General features: G+C 34.9%; 1 protein-coding gene across 1 annotated transcript; it reads right to left on the bottom strand.

Moving 5' to 3' along the window:
* Positions 1-226: 226 nt before the first annotated feature.
* LOC18431067 (purine permease 1) lies at positions 227-9,971 on the bottom strand. Its single transcript, XM_088865394.1, has 3 exons — positions 9,473-9,971; positions 3,167-3,932; positions 227-830 (listed from the first exon to the last, which is right to left on the bottom strand). The coding sequence occupies exons 2-3, from the start codon at positions 3,905-3,907 to the stop codon at positions 498-500; spliced, it is 1,074 nt and encodes a 357-aa protein (XP_088721520.1). The 5' UTR covers positions 3,908-3,932; positions 9,473-9,971; the 3' UTR covers positions 227-497.
* Positions 9,972-18,618: the final 8,647 nt, after the last annotated feature.

The following is an 18,618-nucleotide window of genomic DNA, read 5'->3' as shown; positions in this document are numbered from 1 at the left end:
TTTGAGACTAAAACGAAAGCTACCAAACCTAACTTCAATGGCTTTGTATAATTCGCTAGAACTCAAGAAAATGATGTTTTCAAATTTTCTCAAATCTGAACTAAAAATCTAAATTTATTTATTATTTATGGACTTTATTTAGACATCGTAATCCTAATTCTAATAAAACTAGAACTCCTAATAAAAATTAAACCCAATTCATATCATGTAAAAAGGATTAATTCAATTTTTCACCTAACACAAAATTTTCCATGAAATTCAAAAGATCTTGGAACAAAATTTCCACAACTTGAATTCACAACTGACATGTGGTTTTTCAGGACTGACTCACCCAAAATTGGCTCACTGAAACAGGAATCAGTGAGCCGACTCAAATTCGAGTGTCCAAGTCGACACCCAGTTCGTGTTTTCTAAGTTCTGCTTCAGACAACTGGGTTGATTAGTTGGATTTTGGAGTCCAACCAGGCATGAGGATCCCCTTTAATATCTTATGGCTATTACAAGTGGTTAATCTCTATATCCCTTACAACCTCCTCCCTCTTCTTTGATTGAATGTGTTCTCCATAGTAGTAAGAGGCAAACCCCCACAAACATAAAACCAGGGCCATGCCCTTTTCTGCACTAAACTTCTCATGGAAAAAGATGACTGCTAATATGCTGGTCAAAGGCAATTGCACTGCCAAAAGAATGCCATTGAGGAGAGAAGAGGTGTACAAGATGAAACTGAAACTTCCGATTAAGAAAACTTGCCACAATATGCCGCTTGCCACCACTGTCAAATGGTACTTAAACTCTCCCAATCCAAATTCTTTTGACTCTCTTGAAATAACCTGCAAGTTAAAAATAATCCACTTATTCAATCTAAAATGGCGGTTATTAGTTAATTACTCACAACTGTGTACTAGAAAAACACTTATTCTAAGGACGAAAAAAAAAAATTAAAAAAAAAAAAAAATTTATATATATATATATATATATATATATATATATATAAAATCAATATCATCATCATTAGAAATACTTACTTATGGACCGAAAACTCCACCAGAATTACTATTTGATCCATATTTTTTATATATTATGTGGAAATCCATCTTTTTTTTAATTTTTTTATAGAGTGGGTTGAGGTCCGTCCAAAAAAAAGGGACCCCAAGCCCAATAGTTGTAAAAATTCATATAATAATTTATATATGTAAACAATAAATAATATCTTATTTCAATTAGTATATTATAAATTATAATAGAAATCATTTTTGCTTGAGACCTGGTGAAAAATATTTCTTGGCAAAGGTAAAATAACTCCAGTCCTCCGTGAAATGTGACAGACTTGATAAAATAATGGTTCGCTTATCTAAAAGAATCCCATACAGTCTCACCTACCCATTTTATTCCTCCATCGCTCCTACAAACCTCCATCTCGGGAATAATGCAAACGATAACATCCTATAGATGAACTTCGGGAAAATTACTTATTCCCCCTGAAAAAACCCTCAGTTGAATATTCTTCTTGTTGGGTGAATGTGGCGCTTTCCGTGCTTTTTCTACGGCATAGAAGTTCTATCATTCAACCATCTATTTTGAATGGAGGGTTAAGATTGCCTCTATCACAATGTTACGTCTTTACATTATTTTATTTTTAATTTTTATTCTAAAAACTATTTTGACACTAAATTTTGAACGTCCATTCCTCTATTAAATCACACTAGAAAAAATTAACTAAAATACCTCTAAAATAAAATGGCCAAAATACCCCTAAAACTTTTAAAGGGTATTGTGGTCGTTATATATTATCAAAAAATTACTTTTAATATTTTTTATAGGTACGCCCCAATGAGATGATGGCACGTACCAAATTTCAAATTCATACAATTTGTATAAAAAAAACTTAAAATAAAATACTTTGAGACATCGGATCTAAGATCAAACGGTGAGTGGCTCCCTTGATCAAAATTGGACGGCTAGATGGTAGGAGGAGGATATAACTTCTATGCTGTAGGGGAAGCATAGAAATATTTTCCGGCCATTAAAAGCCTTATGAGTGCTTGTAAAATGAAATGATACGGTCGATCATGAATTTAGTGAAAGTGTGGTCCTTCGTGGACTATACTAAGCAAACAATGTTTACCGATATTGTACTAATCTTGACGAGCTTGACTAGTCGGTCGGGAAAAACCTATGTTACCTGGGTATAGAAAACTATCCGATAAAGATTCTAATAGGTCATCCCTTGATGAGTGAGTCGAGGGACTGTGTGACCCTTGTGTGTGATGGTGACTTTCAAAGACAGAGGCAAGGCCTCATCTGCGAGTCATCACACGACTTGCATAACGATAGCCATTTAGAGAAAGCAAACCACCTTTTAAAATTAAGCTTATCATAGATTGTATTCTTTTTGGAGGGGCCGGGGAATTATGTATGTACGGGGGGTCGGGGAAATTACGTATATACCATATTCAAATATGGTATTTAAAGACTTGAACATTTTTACAACATCCAGTGCACCTGCTCGTCTTTTTTATTTTTTTAAGTTTACTCCTCGGTTTGCTGTTTCAAATAGTAAACCGGTTTTTTATATTTTTTAATTTCTTTGAAAATTATAGGAAAGTTGTTTAAGTGGAGTAATACAAAGCCGAGCCGTCCAACGTTTGTGCGCCCGCATGGCTTCCCAAAAATATAAAGCCAAGTCACTTATCCAAAAATCCATAGCCAAGAGAGGCGTTGGTCCAATGTTTGCCCGATCAAAACTGCTTTCTAGGCCTTTAAAAAAAAAAAAAAAAAACAAAAAGCTTTTTTGGTTTTTAAAAATTAAAAAAAAAAACAACAAAAAAAAACACTTTAAGGCAGTCCAATATTGGGCGAAATACCGATAACTACTCTCTTTCCTGACAGCCATCCGTCCAATGTTTGCGACATGGGACTGCGTACAAAACTAAACCAAAAAACAAAACAAGTGTGAACTTTGCCACCGTCCATTACATTTTACGAAAAATCAAATAATTTCATAATATTGGAATAATTTTCCTTTATATTATTTTTGAATTAGAAAACATAGTAGTTTTGAGCAAAAACAATGAAAACAGAGTAATTTTCAGCAAAAACAATAAAAGCAGAGTAGGTTTAGTTTTCAGCAAAAAAAAAAAAAAACTAAAATCACTTCATCCCTTACCTGAAAGTCCTTGTTGATAACCATTCCTATTGTGCAGAACCCTGTGGCCACCACCGACATAACAAGAAGCATCTCCATGACCAGCCCAAACGTCACAATTTGCTTAGACTTCACATACACCAACTCAATCAAAGGAAACACCAAACCAATAAGAGCAGCAGCACCGAGTGTGAGCACAAACCCGAGCCCATATTGTGCACCCGTCACGCCCTCAGGCCTATCACTGCTGGCCCTGATCCCCAACAAGACCGAACCCAAGCTCAACAAAACCACAGCATTTATTGTATGGGCAGTGAACCTTTGGCCAACAATTAAGAACGCGAAGAAGGCGGTGAAGCCAAGCTGAGTTGAAACCAGGAGAGTGGAGGTTGAAATGGGGAGGTAAGAGAGACCGAAAGCATACATGTAGTCGTCGATGCCGATAAGCAGGCCTATGCTGGCACTTTGAAGGGCCAAGGGAAAGGTAAGATGGGACTGTCTTCTTTGAGATTGTGAGGTTTTTGTGCTGGAAATTTTGGAGAGAAAGAGAGGAATCAACAGGATGGGGAAAGCCGCTGTTTGTATCCAGGCGGTGAGCCACTTGCGTTGGCCGCCGTGAATGAAGTAGAGGCGGGAGACGAGGGGGGCGCCGGAGGCTCCGACCACGAGGAGGAGGACAGTGAGGAGGAGAAGTATGCGGTTGGTTTTTCCCTTTGTGGTGGTCATGGTGGTGTTGCTTCCGGTGGTGGTTTCTTCATTCATGGCGAGAGGCTTTTGGTAGAGACAACTAAAGGGTACGGTTTATTCAAGACCTCTACTTTAAACGATCAAAACAATATACATTTTCAAATGCACATGGTTTTTATGAGTCTATGCGAAATGAGTCACCTCTAAAAAAAATTTATTTTTGAGATGGATTTTTTTGACTTAATTGTTAAAGAATAAAAAAATAAATAAAATTTGAAATTAAAATAATAATTTGATTAAAAAATGATGACCCTTAATTTTAATTATTTTTACATGGACCATGTAATGCATCCATCTTTAAGATTCATTCTTCAGGAACCGCAAATATAGAACTGCTGTCCCGGCGGCATGAAACAATTTCCCTTTTCAAATTCTATGAGACCGCTTAGGTAGTGCGTTGAGAGGAAAGGTTTATAACTTTATGGAAAAAGTTCATGGAAAGGTGTGACCCTAAATAACCATATTAAGTCGTAATTAACAATTTACTTGAAATGGTTGTTTTGATACTGAAAATCCCTCAATTCGATCATCTCGACCTCAAGATGTATAAATATAAGAAAATATAGATCTAAAGTCTTGTAAATAATGCATCTTGTAATGTATTTTTTTGACCGTCAATTTTCAAGATTTTCAAGTTTTAAGTATCCATAGATCTGCTTGATCTAAACAATTTTTTAAAATTTAATTTTTATAATTAGAGATAGAAATATATTTTTAGGCTATCATAAATATTTCTGATATTAAAATCATATATTTCGATTCTATTTGAAATTACGGCTTACTTTGATCGTTTAGGACCACGGCCATATACACCCATAACTTTATATACATGAGAGATTGTTTTTGGATGAATGTCTTGGGAAAAGGATGAAAAGGTAAACTTGGGTGGTAGTTTTGTTGATTAATTAGGCGTTAAGTGTGGGAGTGTTGGGTTTTTCTTTATTCGTTTTGGTCTTTTTGAGTGAAGATAAGGTCTTGTTGTATTGTTTTAGAAAAAATAGGGCATGTGCCGCACCTTCAATTATTTCGAAAAATAGAGCTTTAAAGGCAAGGCGCGACTTAAGCATGCGGACAAAATCGTGGTTATTTTGTGTTTGTCTTGCAGGCCGACGTATGCGTCAAAAAGAGAGAAAAAAACGCAAGGAGAGAGAGGGAGGGTCCAGACCCAAACACTTTCTCATTATATTATTTATTTGAGGAAAACTCTAGGGTCCGGGTCATGACCCAAACACTTTCTCTTACATGGTATTTAAGAAGGGTGAGGTTTGTATAGAGCCGAGGTGCTAAACAATCAAAATATAGCGTACCTTCAAATGGGGTTGAGAAATGTGGTTTCAATACTGAAAATCTTTGTGATAGCCTTAAAATAAATTTTCATATTTAATTATAAGATTTGAAGCGTCAAAAATAGTGTAGATTGAACAGATCTATGAAAACTTGAAAATCTTGATAATTGACAATCAATAAATGCATTACAAGATGCGCTATTTTCAGACCTTGAAATCCATTTTTTTCTCGTATACATACATCTTGACGTCTAGATGATCAATTTGATGCTATTTGGGCATCAAAATAATCATGAAATTTTTGAGGTGGGCTCTAATTTGATTGCTTAGAGCCTCGGCTCTATATAAACTTTTTCCATTTAAGAATGAATTCACTCAAGAATGGATATTGGCATTCCTTGGGTCGTCCTTAAACTCGTTGGTTCACCTTTTTGTTGATCTCGCTGAATATACTTTTTTCACTTGTATAGAACATTTCCACACCGTTTTAAGGGTAATCAGATCGAGGATCTAATGATCCTAGTTTCTTGAAAAATTCCACACATTAAGGGAAAAATTACAATATCAGTAGTTGAATGCCGTTATGTCTGCAATGCACGAGACATAGTCAACAAGCTATTAATATGAAACTTCAAGAAAAGGGTCACGACACTTCGACACGGTTTTTTGAGAGTTTCAATTTGGTCCCGAAAGCATCGAGCTTCGGGGTATCAGTTAGGACATATCCAAACTGACGGTGGTTGCAGATATGGGTTAAGCAAGGTCCAAATATCGCTCAAGTCATATCACCCTTGTACCTTAAGTTACATGAAGCCTTATTATATATATTTTAGGAATTCACCTCAATATATTAAGACGAGCTTTCTTTTAAGCCCCATCGGTCAAACCCCATTATTTAAACATATGATAGGTGTCTTAAAGAGCCACAACACATCTCACCTAGAACTCATCCAATATCTAGTAGAGAGGCATTTATGTGCCGGGGAATATATGCATTCCGGAGTGCAGTCTTAAATAGAAACATCTTCATGATCTCTTATCATTGGCCATAAATTATAGCACATGTGTATAACCAACGATAGATGCCAATATTAAGCCGTATCTGATCCTCCATATATCACATGGATAGAACTACATAGAGCCATAAGAATATATATATCCTAGAACTTGTCGTAAAAGGAGATGGCTTCACCATTTTATGTTGCTGACGAGCATTTGGTATTATCAGTCGTGAGTTAGAACCTTTAAGGACTAACTAACGAGTCAATATTCCTTTAGGTATGTCAAGTTTTTTATATGATGGATCTTGATCATATCATATATTTGCATCACATGTGGTATTTCATTAAGCCTCATATGAAGCTTGGCTATTATATCAATATTAAAATGCATTTGGTCCTCGTATGTGACTGAAAACACACCCAACACCATCGTGCATTGATAATGATTAGTCCATAGGAAAAGGGTCGTTATATGCAATAGAATCTGTTCAGCCATATAAACTTGCTGAAATTGCTCAAACTTAACCGTAGATCACACCACGTATACATCTTTGAAATGAGCACTAGATTTGATGGTCGAACAAATTTCACCTATTAATTATCCTTTGAGGCCTTCATTCTTTTCTTCATCAAATATTTTCATAGCCATGATCTCCTCTAGGTTTGGGTTGATTTCTTGCTTGTCTATCTCTTTATTAATCAGAAAGTTAAATATCATTGCTGCCTCAAGGCCAATTTCTCTCCTTTCATCTTGTTCTCCATCAAATTGAAAACCTTCATTAAAAATAGGATCTTACATGACCTCAATGAATGATGATTTCAATTGCAAATCCAAACCTACTTGCTCTTCACCTTCAACTAGATTTTCATCAAATTTAAGTAGATTAGTCTCCCAACCATGTGTCTCCCAACACGGAGCGTGTCCATAAAATGGACTCTTGAAAATAGTTTCCAACTCACTACCTTCATCATAGTGTGTATGTGTTGGGTTAGTTCCTCCACGTACCTTCTCAAGTATTCTATCTCAATCTCTTGGAGATCTTATTCTTGTTGGATGGGCTCATTCTTGATATTCAGCCATATGTTTTGTCCATGAGCCATGATGCCTATCGATTTACACTATGATCCACAAAAATCGATTAACACTCTGATACCACTAACTCAGGCGAAATTACTGGCTGCTAATAACTGGCAAAACAACCGCCTTTTTAGAGAGAAATAAAAAACTATAAAAAGATTTGCAAAATGCACAGACATGGTGATTCAAGATCTCTACTATGCACCATCAACAAGAGGAGATGAAAAGAATAAGAGTTGTGCTCCCTCGCTCTCTCTCTCTCTAAAAAATAACATTTTTTCTATTCTATCAAAATTCAATATCCAATACATTATGCGTGTTCTTTTTTTATATACTAAACAACTTGTTTTCTAACACTCCTTACAAAAAAGGAAGTCCACCACTTCAACAATAATCCTAATGGGGATCTTCATATCATGTGAATTTCCTTATCCAAAAGATAAGGAAGAACTTATTAAAAAAAGAAAACAAAAAAAAAGAAAAAAAAAATGACTACCAACTCAATCTAATACTTACTAAAAGGAAAGAAAACATACTTGCTTCATCTTCTTAAAATAACTCCACAAAAAGGGACTCCTCCAACAGATAACTCCCAATATTTATTTCAATTTAAATGTACTAAAAAAAACAAAGACAAGTCAACCTCACAAAAACAAGGATACCCTACGAAACAAATTTTTTTTTTTTTTTAAAATAAAAAATAATCATGCAAAGGAAACAAGAAAACGTACTTACACAAAATAAATGACTTATACTTCCAAAAAAAAAACACACTTTCCTAAAAAATAAAAAGACTTTATCAAACTAACCTAAAAATCCTATTTTTAACAATTAATCCTAATAAAAAATAAAAATTCCATCTACATCTCTAAAAATAAAATTAACAAAAATAAAATTAAAATTATGTAGCAACCAGATGTTGATCTGCATCGCTCTTATGGGAGGATTTTAGCATCATGGGTTATATTGCCATTGCTAGACATGGAATGCTTATCAATAAGGGTCGAGTGTGAAGGTTGAAAGGAAGTTTTTCAAGCGCATCCATTGTGGGATCTAATGGGTTACACTTTTTCTCGGGCTAAGTAAGGTAATGTGGAAGGGACACATGTAGAAGAGAATGGTTTGTCCTATATTTTTAGGATTAGTTTATTTTGGGTCCCACAGATAATCGCAATATAAGAGCTATTTATCTTAATATTAGGTACCGCCACCAGTGCTAACTATGGGAGCACCGGTGGTGTCAGCATCAAGCACACTTGTGTTGTCCCACCGGCCTAGACCACTCCAATGGCCTTGTGGCCACCAAGGCCGGTGACACACTAGGCCAACTCTTTTCTCTAACAATTCTTCTAGCCCTCTCCCAACTCTAATATCTCTCTGGCAAATCTGTTCCTACCACCAGACCTTCCCAACCCTTGGTCCTACCTATGCCGACCCGATCTTTTGACCAATTGGGTCTGAGATTCGAGTTACTCATATCGCCCTTAGGGGCAACCTTTGTCCTTTATATACAAGGCCTCTCCTAGAATTCTAGCTCCCGATACCCCTCCAATCTCCCATCAGGCCATTGGCGCTGTCAAATTAGGGGCAGCGAGCATCAAGCGACCTTCAAAAGTGGTCCCTGTCAAGTTGCATCCCTCTTGCTCACTCTGTCTGGGCTTCATATGGCCACAGACTGGGCAAGAAGCAACAAGCAACAATCTACCAAAATTATGTAAGTGACATGGATGAGGACCCCTAAAAAATAGGGGCTTTTGATGCCTAAAACAAATTAAAGAAGCATCTCACATAAAAATTTAAAAAATGAAGGAAAAATAGTTCAAAACTCCACATAAACCAGAGTTGTGTCTAAGACACTGGTGATGTCAGTAACTAGGCAATTTGCACTATCTAGAATACCGGTCTTTACTCCGTCAATGTTGTCTGCGGCACCGGTATGGAAGTTTGGACTTATATAATCTAATCGGTGTGTATATTCTTTTTTTTTCGCCTTTTTCTTCTCATTTTTTTTCCAGCTTAGATCACTCACATGTTGTCCATTACAATATAATTGTATTGAAAAAAAATAAAGAAACTAAATCTAGGATCTAAAACTTGATGCTACTAAAACCTTTCTTTTATTAACCAAAGAAAATCGCAATGCTTTGCTAGGGAATAACAAAAGACATAAGAAGTAAATATAACAAGACACAAGAAAGAAAGTGTCGGAGATTACTTCAATCGAGTTTATGACACCCCACACTGAGTCACCACCTTCTAATGGCGCGGGATCAATAGTCAACCTTCAACCTCAATCTTGAAAAAACAATTAGGCTAAGCCCTCCAATGAAATATTAACTCCTTTCAATACTTTGAATCTCAAATTAAGGCTTAACCTCTTAATAACCTAATTGAGAGAGATAACATCTCTTTACTAAACCCTTAACCCTTTAGGCCATGTAAAAAATGAGAGATGAGAGAGATAATCAAAATAGGTGGGGCGTGCCTCTTTTTCAACACGAGAGAGAGAGAGAGAGAGAGAGAGAGAGAGAGAGAGAGAGAGAGAGAGAGAGAGAGAGAGAGAGCACCATGGCTGGGGTGTGCCCCTTCTATTTCTTTACGAGAGAGAGAGAGAGCGAGAGAGAGAGAGAAGAGATTTTGGTGTAGAAGATATGGGAGAGGACACCCATTTATATAGTGCTTGGAGGGGTTTAAGGTTTTTTAGAATTTTCCATGGTTTGCCTCTTCTCGTAAGATTGAATATATACTAGTGATCTTAAGTGACTTGTGGGGTGAGCGATATGTGTCATCCGTTGCATAGATAGGCCATCAAGATCATACGGAAGGTGCTAGAACATTTATCTCTCATTTTTTAAATCATTTTCTCATTAATTAATTTAAATAAAAATATCTATAAAAATATTGTGCTTTCTTATTTCATGCACAAGCCTCATCACACTTTCCTTATTTGTTTTCAAAACTTCCTTCAGACACAATCTTTCCAAAACATACGCTTTCTTCACCCTCAAGCAATAAGCTTGATTTTAAAAAAAGGGAAGTCCACAAGGTGGGGCGTGCCACCTTAGGTGGCACATCATGGGCCCCACCAAATTGTCATGGGGGCCCATATTAAAATTAGGGAAAATTTCTAAAACCCCCCCAAGATGGACGTTTTACCCACTTTACACCCCGCCCAACTTTTCCTAGCAACTCCCCCCAAAAAAATGATGTGTTCTAGCTAATATCCTTATATAAAAACTTCATTTTTTTGGATGAAAGTAGCCTTCCCTCATATAACAAATTATTTTCGTTGGAGAAGGCGATCCGACATTTTTAACGGGCAGTTCGACGATTTTTTTTTGTTGGAATGGGCGGTCCAACGTTTCATGGTGGCGGTCCGATGATTATGTTTTTTTCTTGGAATGGGCGGTTCGGTATTTTAAAGTTACGGTCAGGCATTTTGAAGGGGTAGTCCGGTGTTTTGATATGGCGGTCTGGCATTTTGTAGGGGCAGTCCAGCATTTCCTTTTATTGGGATCCAAAAATGATTTGTTATGTGAGAAGAGGGTATTTTCGTCAAAAAAAATTAACTTTTTGTATAGGGGGTATTAGCTAGAAAACATCATTTTTTAGGGGGAAGTTGCTAGGAAAAGTTGGGTGGGTTATAAAGTGGGTAAAAAATCCATCTTCGGGGAGGGGGGGGGGTGGGGGGTCGCAATTTTTCCTTAAAATATTTATGATTTTTAGAAATTCATAAAATCCAATTCGAATAATTAAATAAATATAAAATCCATAATCTTTGTTTTAATAAATCTAAATTTTATAAATAAAATACCTAGAAATTCAAAAAAATTCAAATAATAATTTTAAAAATCATATAACATTAAAAGAAACATAATTAAATACGTTTGATGGAAAAAATATCCATATAGTCTAGGAATAAATAAATAAATACTGAGGCACTCTACTTTTACTGTGGACTACGGTCCATACTTACTTTCTAAAACCGACCTAGTGTTATCCATAACCCACAGTCTATGCAGGGGCTCATTTGTGGGTTAGGAAAGTCTAGCCATTGGGCAAGGGGTCATATTCCTTATATTTGGATTTCAGGTTCTCCCCTGGAGACATACTAACCAATGTCACCTAGACTAGATACAACCACAACTTTATTATGCGCAAGGATAATGATAATCTCTCCCACATGCACAAGCTTCACCCTAAAAGGTGGTTAGCATTCCTGAAACGGCTATCATATGTGCATGTTGTGTGATGGTATGCGGATGAAGCTTTGGCCCCTGTTTTCGAAGGCTTCCATGATACAAAAGGGTCACACAGTCCATCGCCTCACTCATCCGAGCATACTCCGACCTCATCAAGGGATGACCCATTATAACCGTTATCAATTTAATCTCTATGCCCAGGTAACATGGGTTTTTCTCAACCAACTGGATTAGCACGTCAAGCTTAGTCCAGTATCAACAAATATTATTTGCTTAGTATTGTCCACACAGGACCACAGTCCAACTAAGTTCATGTTCCATTATAACAAAAGTTCAATTACAATAAGTCATAAAGACTTTAATGGTCACACGCCCAACACCTCAGGCACTACCTACAACAAATTCAATTACTCTTGAATTAGTGGTCAAGGCGTTGTTCTCATTAAAATTCGTCTATGGAAAACTCTTAGATACAATAATGCCTAAATTGCCATAAAGCTCAGATTCGAGGCCTCCGTCCTATCAATGCACACCCCTCCTCGACGTTCACCAATTTAGCTTAGCCGGGGTAGAATAAACAATGGGAGGAGGAGCACCATGGTGATGAAGCAGTAGGCACCTGGAGTCAGATTCACCAAAAGGGTGGGACCTCTTTATATTCCTCTCACCTTTCAATGGCGCTTCAATAGAGAGGTTCTGTTGGAGGAGGAGAATAAGCTAGTTTCTTGATCTTTGTCATGCCGTGTGTTTTTGCCTTTTCTAGCAATAAATCCTTACTGACTAACTACCTTGATCCCTTCCTAGCAATGAGCCCACAAGCGAGGCTTATTGCAAGTCCCCATTATCAATACATTTAAATCAAGAGTCGGCCTGCCTTGTAGGGCTGCCATTGGTCTGGACAGGGATTCTGGCTGTTTTCGGGGATAATCCAGGCCTGTTACATGCTTCAGAACAGCGCCGGGCCAGCTACAATAAAACCAATCCTCACAGGTCCGGCTCCAAAACTTACCACCTAATGAGGTTGGCCCGAGAAGCCCCAAAATAGAACAGGGCTGGCCTATTTTTTATGAGAGGAAACAAAGACAAGCCCACGCAAGGACCGACTTTATTTCTGGATTTTTGGATAACAACAAACCCTTAAAGAGATACCGAGAGAGAGAGAGCTAGAAGCACAAGCACACTAGAATGACTTTTTTTTTTTTTTTTTATATTAATGATCTTCACGCAAACTTTACTTATTTATAGTAAGCCAAAATAAATAAATAAATAAATAAATGTTAAAATATTTTTTAGAAACATTAAAACTCATTATCTCTTTCTAGAAACCCAATATCTTTTTTTCTCTCTAAAAACCCCCTCTCTCTCTCTCTCTTTCTATAGAAACCGAATCTATCTAAAAACTCATTCCCTCTTTAGAAACTCAATCTCTCTTTCTCTCCCTAAAAACACAATCTCTCTCTCTCTTTTGAAGCCCATTCTTTATCTTTAGAAACCCAATGTCTCATTTTCTCTCTAGAAACTCACCCTTTGTAGGAATTGGGCTTGGGATGGTAGAAGCTGGATTTTCATAGTACAACCTCTCAAGTTCCATTCCTATTTAACTTTGTCAAAAAAAGAGAGAGGAGAAACTCAACCTTTGTCTCTCTAAAAACCCATTCTTTCTATTTAACTTTGTCAAAAAAAATACTTGTCTCTCTAAAAACCCATGCTCTCTATCTCTCTAGAAATACAATCTCTCTTTCTCTCTCTAGCAACCCAATATCTCTTTCTCTCTCTAAAAACCTCTTTTCTCTCTCTAAAAATCCAATCTCTTTTTCTCTATCTAAAAACCCATTTTCTCCCTCTAAAAACCCAATCTCTCTTTCTCTCTCTAGAAACCCATTCTCTATCTAAAAATCTATTCTCTCTCTAAAAACCTAATCTCTCTTGCTCTCTATAAAAATCTATTCTCTCTACCTAGAAACCCAATCACTCTACAAAAACCCAATCTCTCTTTAAAACTCATTCTCTCTCTATCTAGAAACCTAATATCTCTTTTTCTCTCTAAAAATTCGCTCTCTAAAAATCCAATCTTTCTGTCACAAAAAACCATTCTCTCTCCCTAGAAACCCAATCTCTTTTTCTCTCTCCACCAATCCAATCTTTCTTCGCTCTCTAAAAATCTAGTCTTTTTCTCTCTTTAAAACTCATTTTTCTCTATCGAAAAACCCAATCTCTCTTTTTGTCTCTAAAAACTCATTCTCTCTCAAAACCAACCCTGGAATAGAGAGATGCTAGGTGGAATCGAGAGAGCGTTCGGGCCAGGGGAGAGAACATTATGGGCGAAAGCCCTAAACTCAATGGGTTGATTTTTGGTAAATAAAATACGAGAAATAAAACATGAAACACATAATCTAGAACCCAAATATTTAGGTGGTTCGCTTCAGAAATGCTACATCCACGAGCACAACAAACTGAAATCCAATACACCAACGAAAGTTACATCAAAGATTTTGAAACATAGAAGTACGTCTTTAAACCTTGACAAAAATTGAAGTTGAATAAACCCTTTTAAACTTGCTCTCCCAACAGCACCACTACCAATCTCTCATCTCTGTTCCGTAACTAGACCAATGTCTGGGAAGATATCATAATTACACTACTGTCTATGTAGAGAACTTTGAGAGCAAAAGAAACTTTATCTCACTAAAATGGGAAATGCTTCTCTACAATAAACAACCATTTCCGCTTCTCTACAAGAACGAAGCCTCTAAATATTCAATATTTCTCTCCATATGAAGTTATCTTCTCTCTAAAAGGAAAACTTGCATTTTATGCACAGGATGACCTGTTGCTTTCTTTCTAGAGGAACTATTCCCTTATGGCGACCCAAATACGGCACACAAATTCTCTAGGTTGCGAATATCACATTTTTTTTTCTTTAAAGATACCAGAAATTACATTGAAATATTAAATTTTCTAAAAAGTATTTTGGCATATATATATATATATATATATATATATATATATATATATATATATATATATATATATATATATATATATATATATATATATATTTTAAGGTTTAGTAACTGAATAATTTTTTTCTATTTAAAAGTTAGTCCGAGAGTTGAGACCGTTGTCGCCCAGTCTAAAGTCCCGTTAAGGCCAGGAGGAGCCGCTGAGGGAGAGTGACATAAGAGGTTGACTAAAGGTTTTCATCCGTAACATTAAATGGAAAAATTTATTAGGAACATATCCAATAAAACTTTAACTCAGGCTAATACTTTAAGAATAAAGAGTAAGGAAAAAAAAGTTATTGAAACCTAGAGAACCAAATACAAAATTTGAACATACCTAAAATCCCTATCACTGATATTTATAAAAAAGGAACTTTCGAACTCAAAACAGGTTATGCAATTAAGACTGTATACCAAAGTCTATCTGTTAATAGCGAACAGGAAAATTTTCAATTATTATCTGATAAAATAATACAATCACATAAAAATAAGAATTACAATTATTTACATATTGGATTAATACAAGTTGCAGTTAAGCCACTTACAAGAATAGAATTAAATACATCCATATTACTATGTTTATGTGATAGCAGGCATAATAAATTTACAGATTCACTTTTAGGAATTGTAGAATCTTGCCTATATAGTGGTCCGGTTTATTTCAATTGTTTTCTAGATTTTTCAGTGTCTTTAAGTGATCCAAGCCTTCTTAAGGTTTTGACTCTCAACTTAAAAACACAAGGATTTGATATGAATATAGGATCCCAAAATATAGCTTTAATATCTAGGATCTGTTATAAAGCCCTGACTACCTTAAGCCCTAATGCCTTACAAATGGATAAAAAAGGTCAAACCATATTCTTTCAAACAAATATAGAAAAATCTAATACTATAACCGCAAAGGCTGTAGAATGGTCTCAGATAACATTACCTGAAACATGGCCCACATATAATGAAAATCAAAAGAATCAAACAACAATAAATAAAACTCCGAAATAAATAATTGAACATCCATACGGAGGAGTAGAATTACGTTTTAGTTCTAATCATAGGACCAGATTAAATATTGTAAATGATAATACAATAAGACTATCAAGAAAAATACCCGTTCCTGCAAGGCATTCTATAACAAGAGTTATATCAAAACATGAACCTAGAATACAGGGGCTATCTAGAACAAGAGATAACATTCAAAAGCTCGTATACAAAATGATAAACGATCCTAGCTCTTCAAATACTGAGTCAAAGTCTCTAGATTTAGATACTGAAGTAAAGTCTCCAGACTTAGACTTCCATGTCCTGACCCTACAAAAAAGAGAAAAGATAGACTTAGACTTTCTGAGAAATGATTATCTTTCAGAACAAATAAGAAACTGGTATTTGAAAAATTTTCCACAAGATTTAATTGATGCCTTTCATAAAAGATATAATAAGTTTCTAAAAAGAAATAAGAAAAATATAGGATTTTTTGAATGGCTTAAAGCAACCCTTAGAGAAAAAGGTTATGATAGACCATATTTAGACTTAGAATTAAATACTCTTAATAATGAATACCAAACTTTTTATACACCAGAAGGAGAAGAAATCCAAAGTATCCATCCCGCTAAAAGAACTCTCCAAATAAAAGGAACCCAAAAGGGAAAAATAGAAACCAAAGCTTCACCATATAAAATTATCCCAAGTGAACATAGTCATAAAGTAGAAGTTATTCCACATATAGTAGAACAAAATAATTATACGAATATGTCTCCAATCCTTGGGAAAACATGCCACTCGAATAAAAAATATTATAAGCCAACGTCAGAAAAAATTAGAGGAGAAAACGAAAGGAATAATGTTTAAGCCTCCTCCAACCATAAATAAAGAAAGATTTAAGCTTAAGGAAGATAATAAAGACTTTATGGAAGAGTTAGTCAAAAAACTATCTCAATTAAATATAAAAGACTCCAAAGGAAAATGAGTAACAGTTGAATCAGAAGCCATGGTTCTTCAAGAATCAGCAAAATCCGAAAGTGATGAAATAACAAATATAGAACAAGCCTTCAAGGAAGAAGAACTTGGTAATAATAGAATAGACTATGGGAAAAAATGGAGGTCTACTTCAATGGCAAGAATGTATCATACTAGGCCTATCCCTGTTGATATACAATATGAAGAGGATTTAATATCACATATTGTATCATATTCAGGGAAAAGCATAGTAAACTGGAACATAGATGGTATGTCGGAAAACCAAATATTAGATACAATGAGGCATATAACAATGTATGCTACTGCATGCAAAGTCTCTGACAACCATGATCAAGATGTTGCCAAAGACATCATTTGTGGTTTTACAGGATGGCTAAGGGGATGATGGGATTTCCATATGAGTGAAATTACCAAAAATCAAATATTAAATGCTACCCGCCAATGGATTGTTAAAAATGAAGCTAATCAAAATGTTCTGCATAGCGAAAGCGATGCGGTTAATACTCCTATTTATACGATAACCATTCATTTTGTGGGGAGTAAAACATTGTTAGAAGTCAGATCAGAGGATTTACTTTCTAATTTAAGATGTCCTACTCTTTCCCATTGTAAATGGTATAAGGATGTTTTCTTCTCAAGACTTCTATTAAGAGAAGATAGCAGTGCAGATCACTGGAAAGAAAAGTTTATAGCTGGCCTTCCTTACCTTTTTGCAGAAAAGGTAGAAATAGATTAAAAAATAAAAATAATGGAATAATACCATACTCCCAATATACATTAGGAGAACTTTCAACCAAACTATGTGCAGAAGGATTGGCACTTTGCACAGATCTCAAACTAAAACGACAATTAGATAAACAAAGAATGACTAGAAAGAAAGAATTAAAAGATTTCTGTGAGCAATTTGGATACAACATACTTCCTTCTTTTGATAAAAGAAATAAAAGAAAATTAATACATAAGAAGTATAAATCTTCTAAGAAAAAAGAAATAAAAAATAAATTTGAACAAAAATTTGCTCCTTAAGAGAAATTTAGATCAGGAAAAAAGAAATTACCAGTCTGCTACAATTGTGGAAAAGTTGGACATTATAAAAATAATTGCAAAATTAAAAAGAAAATAGAAGCCCTAAGTCTTGATAAAACAATAAAAAATCAATTATATGAATTATTACAAATAGATCAAACCTCTGAAGACAGCTCGTCAGATGAAAATATTAAATATATTAGGAGAATTAGAAAATGAGGATTTACAATGGAGTAGTTCCGAATCAGAGAAAATCTAAAATAGTGACGAAGAAATGTCTGATTGTTTTTGTAATACTCTTACGAAAGAGGAAAATCTCATTCTTGATTTAATAGATAAGATATCTAAAAAAAAAAAGCTATAACCCAATATATTCAAATATCAAAAACAAAAAAACAAACCTGTGTCATTAGTAAAACCTCAGGAAGAATATAGCCTCTTTGAGATTCTTAAAAGAATAAACTAAAAAGAAGTTATGTCAAAAGAACCCACTATTGCAGAATTAAAACAAGAAATAAAGGAGGTGAAAACAGAAGTACACCATTTAAAAAATAGGATTAGAATATTAGAAATGGCAAATGATTTCTCTGAAGCAGAGTCTAATGAAGAATTAGAATTTGATAGCCTAATACATTCTATTAAAAATACAGTAAAAGTCTCTACTGATGAACCTGAATTCTCAAGAATAATAAAGGAATATCATCTAAATATAATAGATAGAGTTATTACCCAAAAATGGTATTCATTGATCCTAATAATAGTCCGGAATGATTATAGTTTTCAGTCCCTTGCTCTAATAGATTCAGGGGTAGTTTTAAATTGTATGAATGAGGGATTGGTTCCAACAAAATACTTTGAAAAAACAGCTCAACTATTAAATACTGCTGATGGAAGTAAACTCATAATAAATTATAAATTATCCAATGCTGCTATTTGCGATAATGGTAACTGCTTCGAATTACCTTTTATTTTGGTCAAAGGATTGAGTCAAGCGGTTATATTAGAAACTCCAATTTTGAATTTACTATACCCCATTAAAATAGATAATACAGGAATTGAAACAAATTTAGATGTTCATAAAATTAAATTTGAATTCATAGATAAACCAAAAGTAAAAGAAATTAATAATATGAGACAAACTATGATAAATAAAGAGAATT

Source organism: Amborella trichopoda, chromosome 4, assembly GCF_054954075.1.
Source record: "Amborella trichopoda isolate Santa Cruz 75 chromosome 4, AtrichopodaSantaCruz75HAP2 v2.0, whole genome shotgun sequence".
Taxonomy (NCBI): Eukaryota; Viridiplantae; Streptophyta; class Magnoliopsida; order Amborellales; family Amborellaceae; genus Amborella; species Amborella trichopoda.
Note: the sequence above shows the minus strand (reverse complement) of the source record. Positions and strands in the feature narration are given on the sequence as shown.

Bases quoted from the DNA above. Each gene is read 5' to 3' on its own strand.
- LOC18431067 (XM_088865394.1), bottom strand. From the start codon at position 3,907: ATGAATGAAGAAACCACCACCGGAAGCAACACCACCATGACCACCACA. The intron at 831-3,166 runs GTAAGGGATGAA...TTTAACTTGCAG, and splicing joins TTATCAACAAGGACTTTCAG to GTTATTTCAAGAGAGTCAAA.